The sequence below is a fragment of the Ranitomeya imitator genome, chromosome 4 (genome assembly GCF_032444005.1).
Source record: "Ranitomeya imitator isolate aRanImi1 chromosome 4, aRanImi1.pri, whole genome shotgun sequence".
Classification (NCBI taxonomy): Eukaryota; Metazoa; Chordata; class Amphibia; order Anura; family Dendrobatidae; genus Ranitomeya; species Ranitomeya imitator.
This window is the reverse complement of record NC_091285.1, coordinates 524,935,955-524,950,075: the sequence shown is the minus strand read 5'-3', so window position 1 is coordinate 524,950,075 and position 14,121 is coordinate 524,935,955. Positions and strand designations below refer to the sequence as shown.

The following is a 14,121-nucleotide window of genomic DNA, read 5'->3' as shown; positions in this document are numbered from 1 at the left end:
TCCAGTGTCTGATTGGTTGCCGCCTGCTGCGAGCGACCAATCAGAAACGTGCCGTACTGTGACACACTCCGCCCGCCATTTTGGTGTGATTTTTGAATTTTTACCTCACAGCAAGTTTCTACTGCGTGGAGGCGGGCCCAGTGACGTTGCTCTTCAAGCTCCTGCCGAATTTCAAGTATATATGGATTCTAGACTCCCGATTCTTTAGAATCGGGCTGCCATCTAGTCATAAATAAATGGCTTAGCATCTAAGCTGCTGCAGCAAACAGTACTACCTGGATTTTTATATATCTCTCCCAACTTAACTTTCTGGGACAGATATACACCCTATATAGTATATTCCTTGTCTGCCACCTACAAATATATATATATATATATATATATATATATATATATGTATATATATATGTGTGTGTGTGTTTTAGAAGGAGAGATCAGACAAGAACTGGAAGTGCACAAGAAATTTGCCAGTAAGCAGGTAACATTTCTAATTTTTGCTGATATATTGGTCGTGCCATGAGATTATGTCTCCCCGAATGTGCCGATCAATATGTTGGATTGCATGTACATCAATGCGCCAGAGTAAGTACATTACACTTGTACGAAAGGGGTACTGCGCTGGCACCAAGTGGCGACCAGTTATTGAACAGTGACTGGATCTTGTGTGATGGAGGACTTTGGACGAGGGCCGGTCAGGCGTAGTCATGGGTCATAGAAGAGTCACATTAATTCTCCACCTAGACTGCAAACAGTCATGGAGATGTCGGAGTCGGTATTTGTGACTGTGTCGGAGCAGTGTTAAACTGGTCTTAAGAGTTCCACCTGTTTGTAGAAGATAAAAGGAAAGTGCCATCGCCCACATTCCTCGCGCTCCCAGTCTCGGCCAGCTGAGAGTCATGTCTTTTTACAGTGTTTATACGCTCATAATCCGGGTTATTACCTCTACAATCAGCATGTAGGCAGCCTAAAGATTTTGACAATTAACACTTTCTGCCAACAGAGTAATTTCCTACAGGATTATTATATCTCTGAAATCACAGAAGACCTGTATAAATAGATGCTATTGTTAATAGTCATGGCTGAAGATCGTGTAACTAACCTTCAAGGTATCCAGCAATTACAGAGTAATGTCATATGGTGCCCAAGGCCAGTACAGGAGATCTATTGCAGGAATGTATGCAGTAGGGTTGTCTTTGCTGCATGTGTATGGATTATTACAAACCCTGTCCACATGTGTAGAACAGTCACGTATTCGTGACTGTTGGTGCGAAAAGTGTCACCACACGTAGCGGACACACCGACGTCTGAAAGAGGCCTTATATAGTGAAGTGGGCTTCACTATGACAACACGGAACTGTAAGGATGCCCATACATGTTAGCGTAAAGTCAGAAACATCTCACCGCTGATGCCTAGTATCTCTGGAGCTCGGAATAAACGTTGCTGCCACGACTATGATGACCAGAATTTAATCAATGGTCAATGGTATAAAATCTGACCCCAGAATCTGTGACGTTCCCATCTATTGACTTATGATGCATGCTAAGATGTTTTAATCACATACAAATAAAGTTGAAGATTTTATACCGTTGAGCTGGATTTCTTTTACTACATTCTGAAGTCAACCCCTCCAAGACTGGAGGATTAGTGTTTCTGTATGTGGGGGCCTCTAAGGGTACGTGCCCTTAATAGAAATCCCATTCCCACCGCGCTTCTATTTGACACTGCGTAAACTCACCTGCGGTGCGGGTTTGAGCTGTTGTGGAGACCGTATTCTCCGCAACAGAAGTTTCCACAATAAAATGTATTGGATGCAGTAAGTCCGCATTGTTCAGTGATCACATGCGGATTTACCTGCGTGATTAGAGCGCAGTGTTTTGGATGCAGCGAAAATACCCTGCGTCCAAAGCGCTGCAACTTCCTGATCGTGGGCATCGGGCATGAAGAATTGAATCATGCCCAAACCTTTTGTTCTCATAACGAGAGATAAGCCATTTCCAGAGTTGTGCCAGTTATTCCTCTCCCTCCATTGAAAATGCATGCATTCTCAAGCAAACAGTGGGTTAATTTGTATGCTGGTTTCAGAAGAAATAGCAGAAGGAGCATTTGTGTGATAGTTGTTGAAGTTGTATGTGCATGTTAAAAGTAGCAGCAGTTTTAGAAACATTTCATAGAGACTGACATATCATAGAGACGTGAGAACAGTTTTGATCTTTGCAGTCTAGGTACTGAGAATCGCACAGATCGCTAAGAAACATGGGCAGAAGCACTTTGCTAAGCATAATTGCCCTATGAGACAGAAAATTAGTGTGAGGCCGGCGTCACACTTGCGAGTTCAATGCGAGAAACTCGCGCATCAATACCCGGCATGCGCCATGCAGCCGCACACTCCGGTCCCGAGTGCCGGGTATTGATGCGAGAGACTCCGGCCTTAGACATATTCCGTAGACTGTATATTACGTACTGAATGAGGGCAATTCTGTCCCCCTGTTTCAGGGATCAGGGAGTTCAACCTGCCAAACCCTCAACACTTCTGACAATTCTACAAAAGTTTTCTAAGGGTATGTGCACACGTTGCGGATTCTTTTCGGATTCGCAGCGTTTTTTGCGGTGCAGAAACGCTGCAGATCCGCAATTGATTTTACAGTACAATGTAAATCAATGAGAAAAAAATGCTGTGCACACTTTGCGGAAAATATGCTGCGGAAACGCTGCGGTTTAAAAGAAGTAGCATGTCACTTTTTTGTGAATCTGCAGCATTTTTGTACCCATTCCATTATAGAAAACCGCAGGGGTAAAAACAGCAGCAAATCCGCAAGAAAACCGCAGCAAAAAACGCACAAAAAATGCTGCAGAACCGTAGGTGCGTTTTCTGCAAGGAGAGGCAGAATCCGCACCAGAAATTCCTAAGCCTAATCCGCAACGTGTGCACATAGCCTTAAAGTTCAGCTCCTTTCTAAGGCTAAGTTCACATTGCGTTAGTGGGTGTCCGCTAACAGACTCCATTACATGGCACAATTAACGCTATGTAACGGATCCGTTAGTCCACCCGTTGACTGCAATGTGCTAACGCATCGCAAACGTATGCCATTTTTGGCATGCGTCTGCGATGTGCCGTTAGTTTCGGATGGACCTCGAACGCTGTTCAGGGTCTGTTCCTCGCTAGCGCAGATCGGGCATCTGGCCAGCGGGATTGCCGAACGCAATCCCTTTTTGGACGTTGCGTTAGCGCAATCCGTTAGCGTATCCACTAAACGGATTGCACTAACGCAATGTGAACCTAGCCTAAGTCTTCCCCAGTCAGAACTGAAACTTTGTGAGCACATTGCGAATGAGGTTTTGTCAATTTACCAGAAAGAAAACGGGTTTTACAATTTTGATAACTGAAGTAAATGTTACATACAGGACAATGTAGAATCATTTTGTGCTGTTTCTGCTAATTTATCGCTTGTTTTTTTTTTTTTTTATGACTGACAATATAACACCTAATTCTTAATGAGAGGCAGGTGTAGCATTCTTGTGAGCCCTAATCCATTTGTTTGTTTTGCAGAGAGACCAGAGAGCAGCTATGGAGCTTACACCAGGACATTCAGGGGGTGTCTGTACCCGGCCTCCTTGAGCAATATGAAAAACTGCTTGAGAACATGTCTTACGACTTCCGAGCTCAACGGCTAAACACTGAAAAACTGGAGTCCATTCTAAAAAGGTTTGTGTCTAAAAAAAAAAAAACAGAATCTGTATCGGGCCTCAGCATTGTAACCTGCTTTCTGTCTCTGTAACCATGGCTATAAGATTAAGTTCGCAGAGGGCATCTTCCACTAGGACACAGTGAGGTACAGGATGTAATATCCGCAGCACAGCATGAAAACCGTACACGGGGCCACAGGAACACTCTACCGCCGCATTACACCTTACTGTGTTGTTTAATTGAAGTGGATTTTTTTTTTTTTTTCTCTTTTAATTTTAAATGAAAAATTGTGAACAAAAGAACGCGAATCGGCAAGCGTCCATCCGTGAAGTCACTCTGGAAACTGGAGAAGTGAGGGATTATGATACCTCAAGCTGAAGTCTGCTGCATCTGTCCTGCTTTGGTTTATTGCAGTGATCCAGAACAATATGCGTATGCTACTTCTCTTAGAACTTGCCAAATCTGAAAAATGATGATAAACGAGCAAGTGATCTTCAGGGAGGCAAATATGACAGATTTATTAACACTGGCATGTCACACGCCAGACTTTAAAATTTATATATATATATATATATATATATATATATATATATATATATATACATAGTAACATAGTTAGTAAGGCCGAAAAAAGACATTTGTCCATCCAGTTCAGCCTATATTCCATCATAATAAATCCCCAGATCTACGTCCTTCTACAGAACCTAATAATTGTATGATACAATATTGTTCTGCTCCAGGAAGACATCCAGGCCTCTCTTGAACCCCTCGACTGAGTTCGCCATCACCACCTCCTCAGGCAAGCAATTCCAGATTCTCACTGCCCTAACAGTAAAGAATCCTCTTCTATGTTGGTGGAAAAACCTTCTCTCCTCCAGACGCAAAGAATGCCCCCTTGTGCCCGTCACCTTCCTTGGTATAAACAGATCCTCAGCGAGATATTTGTATTGTCCCCTTATATACTTATACATGGTTATTAGATCGCCCCTCAGTCGTCTTTTTCTAGACTAAATAATCCTAATTTCGCTAATCTATCTGGGTATTGTAGTTCTCCCATCCCCTTTATTAATTTTGTTGCCCTCCTTTGTACTCTCTCTAGTTCCATTATATCCTTCATGAGCACCGGTGCTCAAAACTGGACACAGTACTCCATGTGCGGTCTAACTAGGGATTTGTACAGAGGCAGTATAATGCTCTCATCATGTGTATCCAGACCTCTTTTAATGCACCCCATGATCCTGTTTGCCTTGGCAGCTGCTGCCTGGCACTGGCTGCTCCAGGTAAGTTTATCATTAACTAGGATCCCCAAGTCCTTCTCCCTGTCAGATTTACCCAGTGGTTTCCCATTCAGTGTGTAATGGTGATATTGATTCCTTCTTCCCATGTGTATAACCTTACATTTATCATTGTTAAACCTCATCTGCCACCTTTCAGCCCAAGTTTCCAACTTATCCAGATCCATCTGTAGCAGAATACTATCTTCTCTTGTATTAACTGCTTTACATAGTTTTGTATCATCTGCAAATATCGATATTTTACTGTGTAAACCTTCTACCAGATCATTAATGAATATGTTGAAGAGAACAGGTCCCAATACTGACCCCTGCGGTACCCCACTGGTCACAGCGACCCAGTTAGAGACTATACCATTTATAACCACCCTCTGCTTTCTATCACTAAGCCAGTTACTAACCCATTTACACACATTTTCCCCCAGACCAAGCATTCTCATTTTGTGTACCAACCTCTTGTGCGGCACGGTATCAAACGCTTTGGAAAAATCGAGATATACCACGTCCAATGACTCACCGTGGTCCAGCCTATAGCTTACCTCTTCATAAAAACTGATTAGATTGGTTTGACAGGAGCGATTTCTTATAAACCCATGCTGATATGGAGTTAAACAGTTATTCTCATTGAGATAATCCAGAATAACATCCCTCAGAAACCCTTCAAATATTTTACCAGCAATAGAGGTTAGACTTACTGGCCTATAATTTCCAGGTTCACTTTTAGAGCCCCTTTTGAATATTGGCACCACATTTTCTATGCGCCAGTCCTGCGGAACAGATCCTGTCGCTATAGAGTCCCTAAAAATAAGAAATAATGGTTTATCTATTACATTACTTAGTTCCCTAATAATAATAATAATAATAATAATATATAATTATTATTATTATTATTTATTTTTAGTTGTTTTTTTTTTTTTAATTGCACAAAAAACACCTTTTAATAAATGTGTCAAAATTTTGGACTGTACTCAAATCCATAATTTACATCTGCATCTCCCACAAGTAGTCATAGATTTGCACCCAAATTTCTGCTGTTTTTTTTTGGCTTTACATGTTATACATCTATCTAAAGGATGATGTCCACTCCCTATCCAGGTAAACCACGCACTATTTTCCAAGTGCTGTGTTGTATAAATTTTGCATTTAGAAAACTTGTTTGATTCTTCCAATTTCTAGAGCTTGGTAGCTGCCAAAACCTGGTGTAAAACAATCAAGAATAACCTTATACATTTTTGATAACCGAGATAAAATGCTAAATTTATTTATATTAATCTTAAAACCATGAAACAGCCACAAACAATTATTCACAAAAATAACACACAACCGTGCACTCTAGATATCCCCTGCAATTATTAGTCCTATATCAATTACTACCTGTCAGTGGAGGTTGGCACCCTAAACAATAATGCGAGATTGGCGCCCCCACTCACCGTCGGCTGGCCCTATATCTCCTGAAATGACCCCTAATTATGGTGTCTCATATGGGCCAACAACTATACATGACAGGAAAATTGTAGATAGAATTGAACCATATGAATCGGCTTAGTTCTAACAGGGTGCAGTACACGGACAAAGACAATGGTGCAAAAACAAAAAAGTGCATGTGAAAACAAAAATTCTAGCTCCCTTGCCCTTGTCCCTTGCTGATATTCACCTGCCTAGCTGCGGGGGTTGGCGCCCCCACTTGGCGGCGGCTGACCCTGGTAAACCCTATTGATATATACTGTTAACCTAATGGGTTAACTGGGTAATATCCATGTCTGAAATAGTCATTTAAGGCATTGTGAAAAGCATCAGTTTTCAGCTCTGATTATCAGCTGAAAATTAAAAGTATATGCAAGACATGACCGCAGGGAGTAAGGAACATGGTGCTTGTTGAGATGATGGTTCGTACGCATTTCACCTCAGTGGATCATCAGGAGGCCATGATATGTAGATGCTGCATGAAATCAAGATTCATCCACTTATATACATATACCAGTAACCATGTGGGCAGTGCTTAAAGTGAACAACAGAGGCAGTTATAGAGCCGCCATTTTGTTGTAGTTCAGTCAGATAACAAAAGGATCACCATAGACCATAAGCAGCTCTAGCACCGCTTTTAAGCATATATAATGTGTGCAGGCCAGAATGTCCTACCTATCACACTTGACCATCCAGGAAGTGACATCGGCGTGCGTATCAGCTGCACCGCATGTAATTGCGCATGTCAGCATTACCCCGCCCACAGATGATACTTGCGGCCTGCACATCAGCCGAGTAGTGTACTGCACATGATCAAGTGCGAGAACCGGCTAGCGTGACACAGCGATGAAGTTGTTCACGCCCCTAGTTTGTCACTATGCATGTCAGTCCCCAGCCATAGGTGCCATCGATATACATATCGGCTGCCCCGCATGCTATTGCGCAAGTCAGCATTCCACCGCTCACCGGTGTCCTTTGCGGCGTGCACGCCAACCGAATGACTCACTGCGCATGACCAAATGCGCGAGCCGGCTGGCGTGACACAGCACTAAAGATGTACACACCCCGGCTTGTTTCTGCGCATGTCAGTCTGCCGCTGCTCTAGTCACGATGGCGTGTGTGTCTGCCAGACCTCTCAGTACTGCGCATGACAAGGTGCAGCGCCGGCCTCTGCTGCTTCATGACGAGAAAATGCACCCCCCCCCCCCAGCGTCACATGATTTGACCGGCTGCGGACCCACAACTCGGCGCCACAGGAGAAAAACGCACTCCCTTTATATAAGATCGATTACATGTATAAAATCACCCTCTGTCTAATAGGTGAATCCTAGATTTTGTTTAGTCCTTTTTAGAAAGACCAGCCAATCGATGAACCACAAGCTTAGCTCTTTCTATCATGATGGCATAAATAGCAGATAACATCCCTCATTACACTATGTATAAATAGGGTCATGATGAATATATTCCCTAACTTAATGAGATAACTAGAGCAACAAACAAAAGGTTAGATTTGATAATATGTATATAGTGGAGAATGCATTAGTAAAACATAAAGATACATAAATGCATATAATGATAGCACAAGAATTTTTTACAGTCAATACTGCATTTCCCTGTAACATACAGAGAATAAGAATGTGGCAAGACTATCCATTTATGTCCATCAGAAGTGGTACCCTCAATTTACAACAAACCTGTTCATGAGAACACCAACTCCGATATAAGTGGCAATGTCAATAATCACAAAAAACAAGCGTAGGAGACATTTTCATTTAGGCCCAATGGGGCAATGCAGTTGATACGATGGATCCACGCACACTCTTTCTGTAGCAGAAGTCTATCGAAATTCTGTAGCAGAATTTGGTGTAAACTATAGTTATTATTCTACTTAGCCTTTGCTTTCCACCAGAAGGTATATGTTTGATATTTGACTTTTTATTTTTTTGCGTGTAGACCATCTCAAATCAAATTTTTAGGCGGTATGCACCTTTTTAATTTGGCAAATTGCTCAAATTAGGGTAATAGATACTTCATTGTACATAACTGTGGGCCAACGTGTGTGCTACTATATAACACTTGGTACTTTTACTGATTTGTCATTGTGTGATGGCGTCATATATCATATAAATTCTAAGCGTGTTCATAAATGTTGTAGGACTGAGGAGACCACAGCCCTACAGATGGCGGAGTTGGAAGAAGATTTGCAGCATCATTTAGTAAAAGTAGAAAGTCAAATTCGTGAAAAGGTAAGACAGACCCAAACGAAGAATCTTGCACCAAGTTTTGTGTTTGTTTTGTGGCATCATTCACAATGATATCATTTCTAGAATACGAGACTTTTATAAGAACAATCAGAATCACAGTGAATTACAAAAAAGATCCATGTTAAGCAGGCCCCCCACCCCCCAAGTGTTGCTGTCAATCATTGAAATGACGCCTGCATACCTGCTCCCATCGGTTCCCAGAGGGGCCAAGCGGGCTGCTGATGAGTTACCTGTCATCTTAGTCCTCTTGTGAAGCCGACGCACAAAAATAAATTTAATGAATTGCAGTATACACAATCAAACAATTGAAGGTTCAATTCGAAGAGGACTAAAAAGTTAAATGCTTTCCACTTAAAGAAATCAAATTTGCATCCTTGGCATTGGCATTGCCCCATCATTAAAAGCCTAACCTATCCAAATCTAAAACTAATCAACCTGTGTGGTAAAGAAAATAGAAATTTCTGACCACCATTCATTCTGTATGCTGCTGCTGGAAAAAGCCGAGTGCAGCGCTCGACAGCCCCATGGAGAATGAATGAATAGGGTGCAGGTAGTAAATGCGCACCACCACTCATCTATCAGGGATAAAAGTGCCTGTGTAGCAGTGCAGTTTGCAGCTTTTGGAACCCACAGGTCAAGAATTTATTACCCATCATCTGACTTGGACAGAACTTGTCGTCACCAGACAATCTCTTTAATGAGTTAGTTGCGACATGCCTTAAGCTTAAAGGGGCTGCTCACTACCTGGACACACATGTTTTAAATGAAGTGGTCCCACTTCTAAAATAAAAATAACATATACTCACTTCCTGTACCGGAGCCGTTCCAGCGATGTTGGCCCTGGAGCTTGCATGACATTGTCACGGGAGCCCTGCAGCCTAATAGCGGATGTTGATAGGCAGCAGGGCTCACTTGACGTAACAACCCAGTGTCAACATTGCTTGAATGGTGCCAGTATTGGAAGTGAGTATATGTTTTTTTTTTTGTTTTTTTTTTTTAATGGGCAGCACTGTGGCTCAGTGTTTAGCACCATAGCCTTGCAGGACTAGAGTCCTGGACTCAAAACCCGCCAATGACATTTGCAAGGAGTTTGTATGTTCTTCCTGTGTATGCGTGGATTTCCTCCGAGTACTCCGGTTTCCTCCCACCCTCGACAGACATACTATTAGGGACTCAGATTGTGAGTCAGTAAAGAGCTGTGGAAATTAATGGCGCTGTATAAGTAAGTAAAATAAATGAATAAAGGGGACTACTTCATTTAAAGGGGTTGTCCCGGTAGTGACAACTAATGGGTGAGTTCATTGGCGTTATTTGTGTTAATAAATAAGTGGTAACACCCAGGGAATGATGACTTGGATCCGGCTGGGCACATTCTCTGCGTTTTGGATTTGCCATGCTTCCTGTAATTGGCCTGTATACAAGGCATAGCTGGGGTGTTACTGTTAAACCTGTAATTACCTGATTGATCACATGGCTTTTGTAGGTTAAGAATACAACATTGTAGTGATAAGACAGGAGTGTGCTGCTACAGTATACGGCATTGATGAACAGCTGAAATTAATGTATGTGCCATTAGTTCCTTGTATCAAAACGCTGCCCTGAAATCCTATGTATTGTCTCAGGAGGAACAGAGACTTGAAGCTACAGTTCAGGAGATGCAAAGAAGACACCAGAATGAAATATCAGACCTGCATGCCAGGGTCGCCCGGATGGCAAAGGTAGGCTTCTCCTCGCAGGATACTTAATAGCGTGTATGTATTACATATTCTGTGTATTGGTTGCTGGTGGTCCTGACCACATGACCACCAATCATGTCACCGTGCATAGACAGTGGCTTTCAGACGTCCCAACCAAAGAAAGATTACTATTATGTAGCAGTTTAGTAGTTGTAGTATTGTGCTGAACCACAAAGCTCAGCAGCTAAAAGCAAAGCGAGAATATATGTGGTAAGATCTTAGTGTTCGGATTAGTTGGTCACGGAACTTCTACATAATGTTTTATTTATTGCAAGCGTAACTCACAACTCAGCTGCTGCAGAACCTCTTTAAAAGTAATTAAAATCTTTATCTGTCACTGATGCGAAGTTTCATGTTATTGTGAGAACTTCATTTCAGTTAGAAACAGAAAGCGCCCTATATTCCCTCTTAAAGGGTTCAGCTGCATTTTCCCCTATAATAAGTGACCCTAAAATACTTTGGCTTCCGTTACATGGAAATTGCATCTCGCACAGTCCCAGGATACATGTAAGAGACCTCATGTACTTGGCAGTTCTTGTGCTCCAGATTGTCACAGGAGAACATACCGTATATTGACTACCTTGCAGCTATTTCCCATGAATTCTCAGTTCAGTTGCAATTTTTTAGCATAACTATATTTTTATTAACGCCATTTATTTTTTGTATTTTTGATTTGAAGCACAAAGATGAACTGAAAGCCCAAGAAACCAGAGAGGAGAGTGGGAAGCTTAAAAAACAAATCTATGACCTTTCTCAGGTAAGCAAGTCCTAATCTATGACTTAGACTAAGCAATGCCCAAGGCTTCCATTATGTGAATATTGTAAGCAGTTACATTGTCCCTATTCCCAGCATCTGTATTAAGTTTTGACTATTTTTCTTAGGTCATGACTTTGGATAATTGTTCAAATATTTTTTATTAGAATTTCAGCCCATTTTTTTTTTAGGCTGAAAGTGCCTCTCTCGGCTTATACTCAAGTCTTTCCCAGGGTTCGGCAGGGAAGGGGGAGCGGCAGCTGTCTAATCATACTCACCTGCTCCTGGCGCGGTACCTACAGGTCCCTGCAGGTCCCTGGTTCTCCGGGCGCTGACAGCTTCTTCCTGTATTGAGCGGTCACATGGTACCACTCATTACAGTAATGAATATGGACCCGACTCCACTCCCATAGGGGTGGAGCCGCATATTCATTACTGTAATGAGCGGTACCATGTGACCGCTCAATACAGGAAGAAGCTGTCAGCGCCCGAAGAACCAGGGACCTGCATGGACCGCGCCAGGAGCAGGTGAGTATAACGGGGGCATATTCACCTGTCCTACGTTCCACCGTCTGTGCCACTCCGTCTTCCGCGTCCTCTGCAGTGACGCTCAGGTCAGAGGGCGCGATGATGCGATTAGTGTGCGCGCCGCCCTCTGCCTGAACAGTCAGTGCGGAGGACGGGGAAGACACAGTGGCGCTCAGCAGTGGAACGCGGGACAAGTGAATATAGCAAGTGCCGGGGGCCTGAGTGACGAGAAGTGAGTATGTGATTTTTTTTTTTTTTATCGCAGCAACAGCATATGGGGCAAATATCTCTATGGAGCATCTAATGGGCCATGTGCAGCATTATATGGGGCAAATATTTCTATGGAGCATCTTATGGGGCCGTGTGCAGCATTATACGGGGCAAATATCTCAATGGAGCATCTTATGGGGCCATAATCCGCATTTGTGCAGCATTATACGGGGCAAATATATCTATGGAGCATCTTATGGGGCCATAGTCAGTATTTGTGCAGCATTATATGGGGCAAATGTGTCTATGGAGCATCTTATGGGGCCATAATCCGCATTTGTGGAGCATTATACGGGGCAAATGCATCTATGGAGCATCTTATGGGGCCATAGTCAGTATTTGTGCAGCATTATATGGGGCAAATGTGTCTATGGAGCATCTTATGGGGCCATAATGAGCATTTGTGCAGCATTATATGGGGCAAATGTCTCTATGGAGCATCTTATGGGGTCATAATCAACATTTGTGCAGCACTATATGGGGCATATTTTAATATGGAGCATCTTATGGGACCCATCATAAACTGTATGGAGCATTTTATGGGGCTCCTGATTCAATATGGATATTCAAAAACACTTACCCTACTGATGTCTCAATTAATTTTACTTTTATTGGTACCTATTTTTATATTTGACATTTACCGGTAGCTGCTGCATTTTCCACCCTAGGCTTATACTCGAGTCAATAAGTTTTCCCAGTTTTTTGTGGCAAAATTAGGGGGGTTGTCTTATACTCGGGTCGGCTTATACTCGAGTATATACGGTATATAACTATTCAGAGGCTGAATTAACAAGAAACGCTTAGTTGCATTGAGACACGGACTCACCAGGAGAGCGTTCTCCATTTCTAGCCACCGTCGGTCTCACGAACTCTGGAGTCGTATGTATGTGTGACACTGGCCACAGTCAGTATAGATACCTGGGCATCCATCCATCACAGAGTCATTGCAAAAAAGTATACCTCCAAGGTTATCATTTATTTTTTTTGGCTCTATGTATAGGAAATTGCACTATACAGTTAGCGTAATCATTGTGTTGATATTTTTTTTTTCATAAATCACTGGGACATGGGAAAATAAGCAACTTTGTATTATATCTTATCAGAGAAATCTTTCTCTCCAGGACTGATCAGTCATTCTCAAAATTCTCAATTCCAGGTAAAATCTGTATTCAGTGAAAACACCAGTGATTGTCTTACTGCTGTCTCTAACATCATGTCCTCCCTCTATCTGAAACTAAACCTGTCAAAAACTGAACTCCTCGTGTTCTCTCCCTCTACTAACCTACCTTTGCCTGACATTGCCATCTCCGTGTGCGTTCCACCATTACTCCAAAGCAACATGCCCGCTGCCTTGGGGTCATCTTTGATTCTGACCTTTCATTCACCCCCTACATCCGATCACTGGCTCGCTCTTCTTACCTGCATCTCAAAAACATTTCTAGAATTCGCCCTTTTCTTACTTTCGACTCTGCAAAAACTCTTACTGTTTCACTTATTCATTCTCGTCTGGACTATTGTAACTCTCTATTAATCGGCCTCCCTCTTGCAAAACTCTCCCCGCTCCAATCTGTCCTGAATGCTGCAGCCAGGATCATATTCCTCACCAACCGTTACACCGATGCCTCTACCCTGTGCCAGTCATTACACTGGCTACCCATCCACTCCAGAATCCAGTACAAAACTACTACCCTCATCCACAAAGCACTCCATGGCTCAGCACCACCCTACATCTCCTCCCTGGTATCAGTCTACCACCCTACCCGTGCCCTCCGCTCCGCTAATGACCTCAGGTTAGCATCCTCAATAATCAGAACCTCCCACTCCCGTCTCCAAGACTTTACACGTGCTGCGCCGATTCTTTGGAATGCACTACCTAGGTTAATACGATTAATCCCCAATCCCCACAGTTTTAAGCGTACCCTAAAAACTCATTTGTTCAGACTGGCCTACCGCCTCAATGCATTAACCTAACGATCCCTGTGTGGCCTATTTATAAAAAAAAAAAAAAGGTTTCTCGCATCATGTTCTCATACACTTTATGCAGTATTAGCCCTCTGTGTCTGTACTGCTACATACTGGTTCATGCAGCTTTACATGAACACCTGAGCCTTACACTATAGCTGGTCC

General features: G+C 42.6%; 1 protein-coding gene across 2 annotated transcripts in view; it reads left to right on the top strand.

Annotated features, from left to right (window-relative positions):
* Nucleotides 1-14,121, top strand: part of LOC138676646 (ras and EF-hand domain-containing protein-like) — a 60,479-nt gene that overhangs the window by 22,386 nt on the left and 23,972 nt on the right. For both annotated transcript variants that reach the window (XM_069766147.1, XM_069766149.1), the window contains exons 2-5: nucleotides 3,549-3,704; nucleotides 8,598-8,688; nucleotides 10,329-10,424; nucleotides 11,122-11,199. In XM_069766147.1, the coding sequence (XP_069622248.1) occupies nucleotides 3,549-3,704; nucleotides 8,598-8,688; nucleotides 10,329-10,424; nucleotides 11,122-11,199 (421 nt within the window). The remainder of the gene's footprint in view (nucleotides 1-3,548; nucleotides 3,705-8,597; nucleotides 8,689-10,328; nucleotides 10,425-11,121; nucleotides 11,200-14,121) is intronic.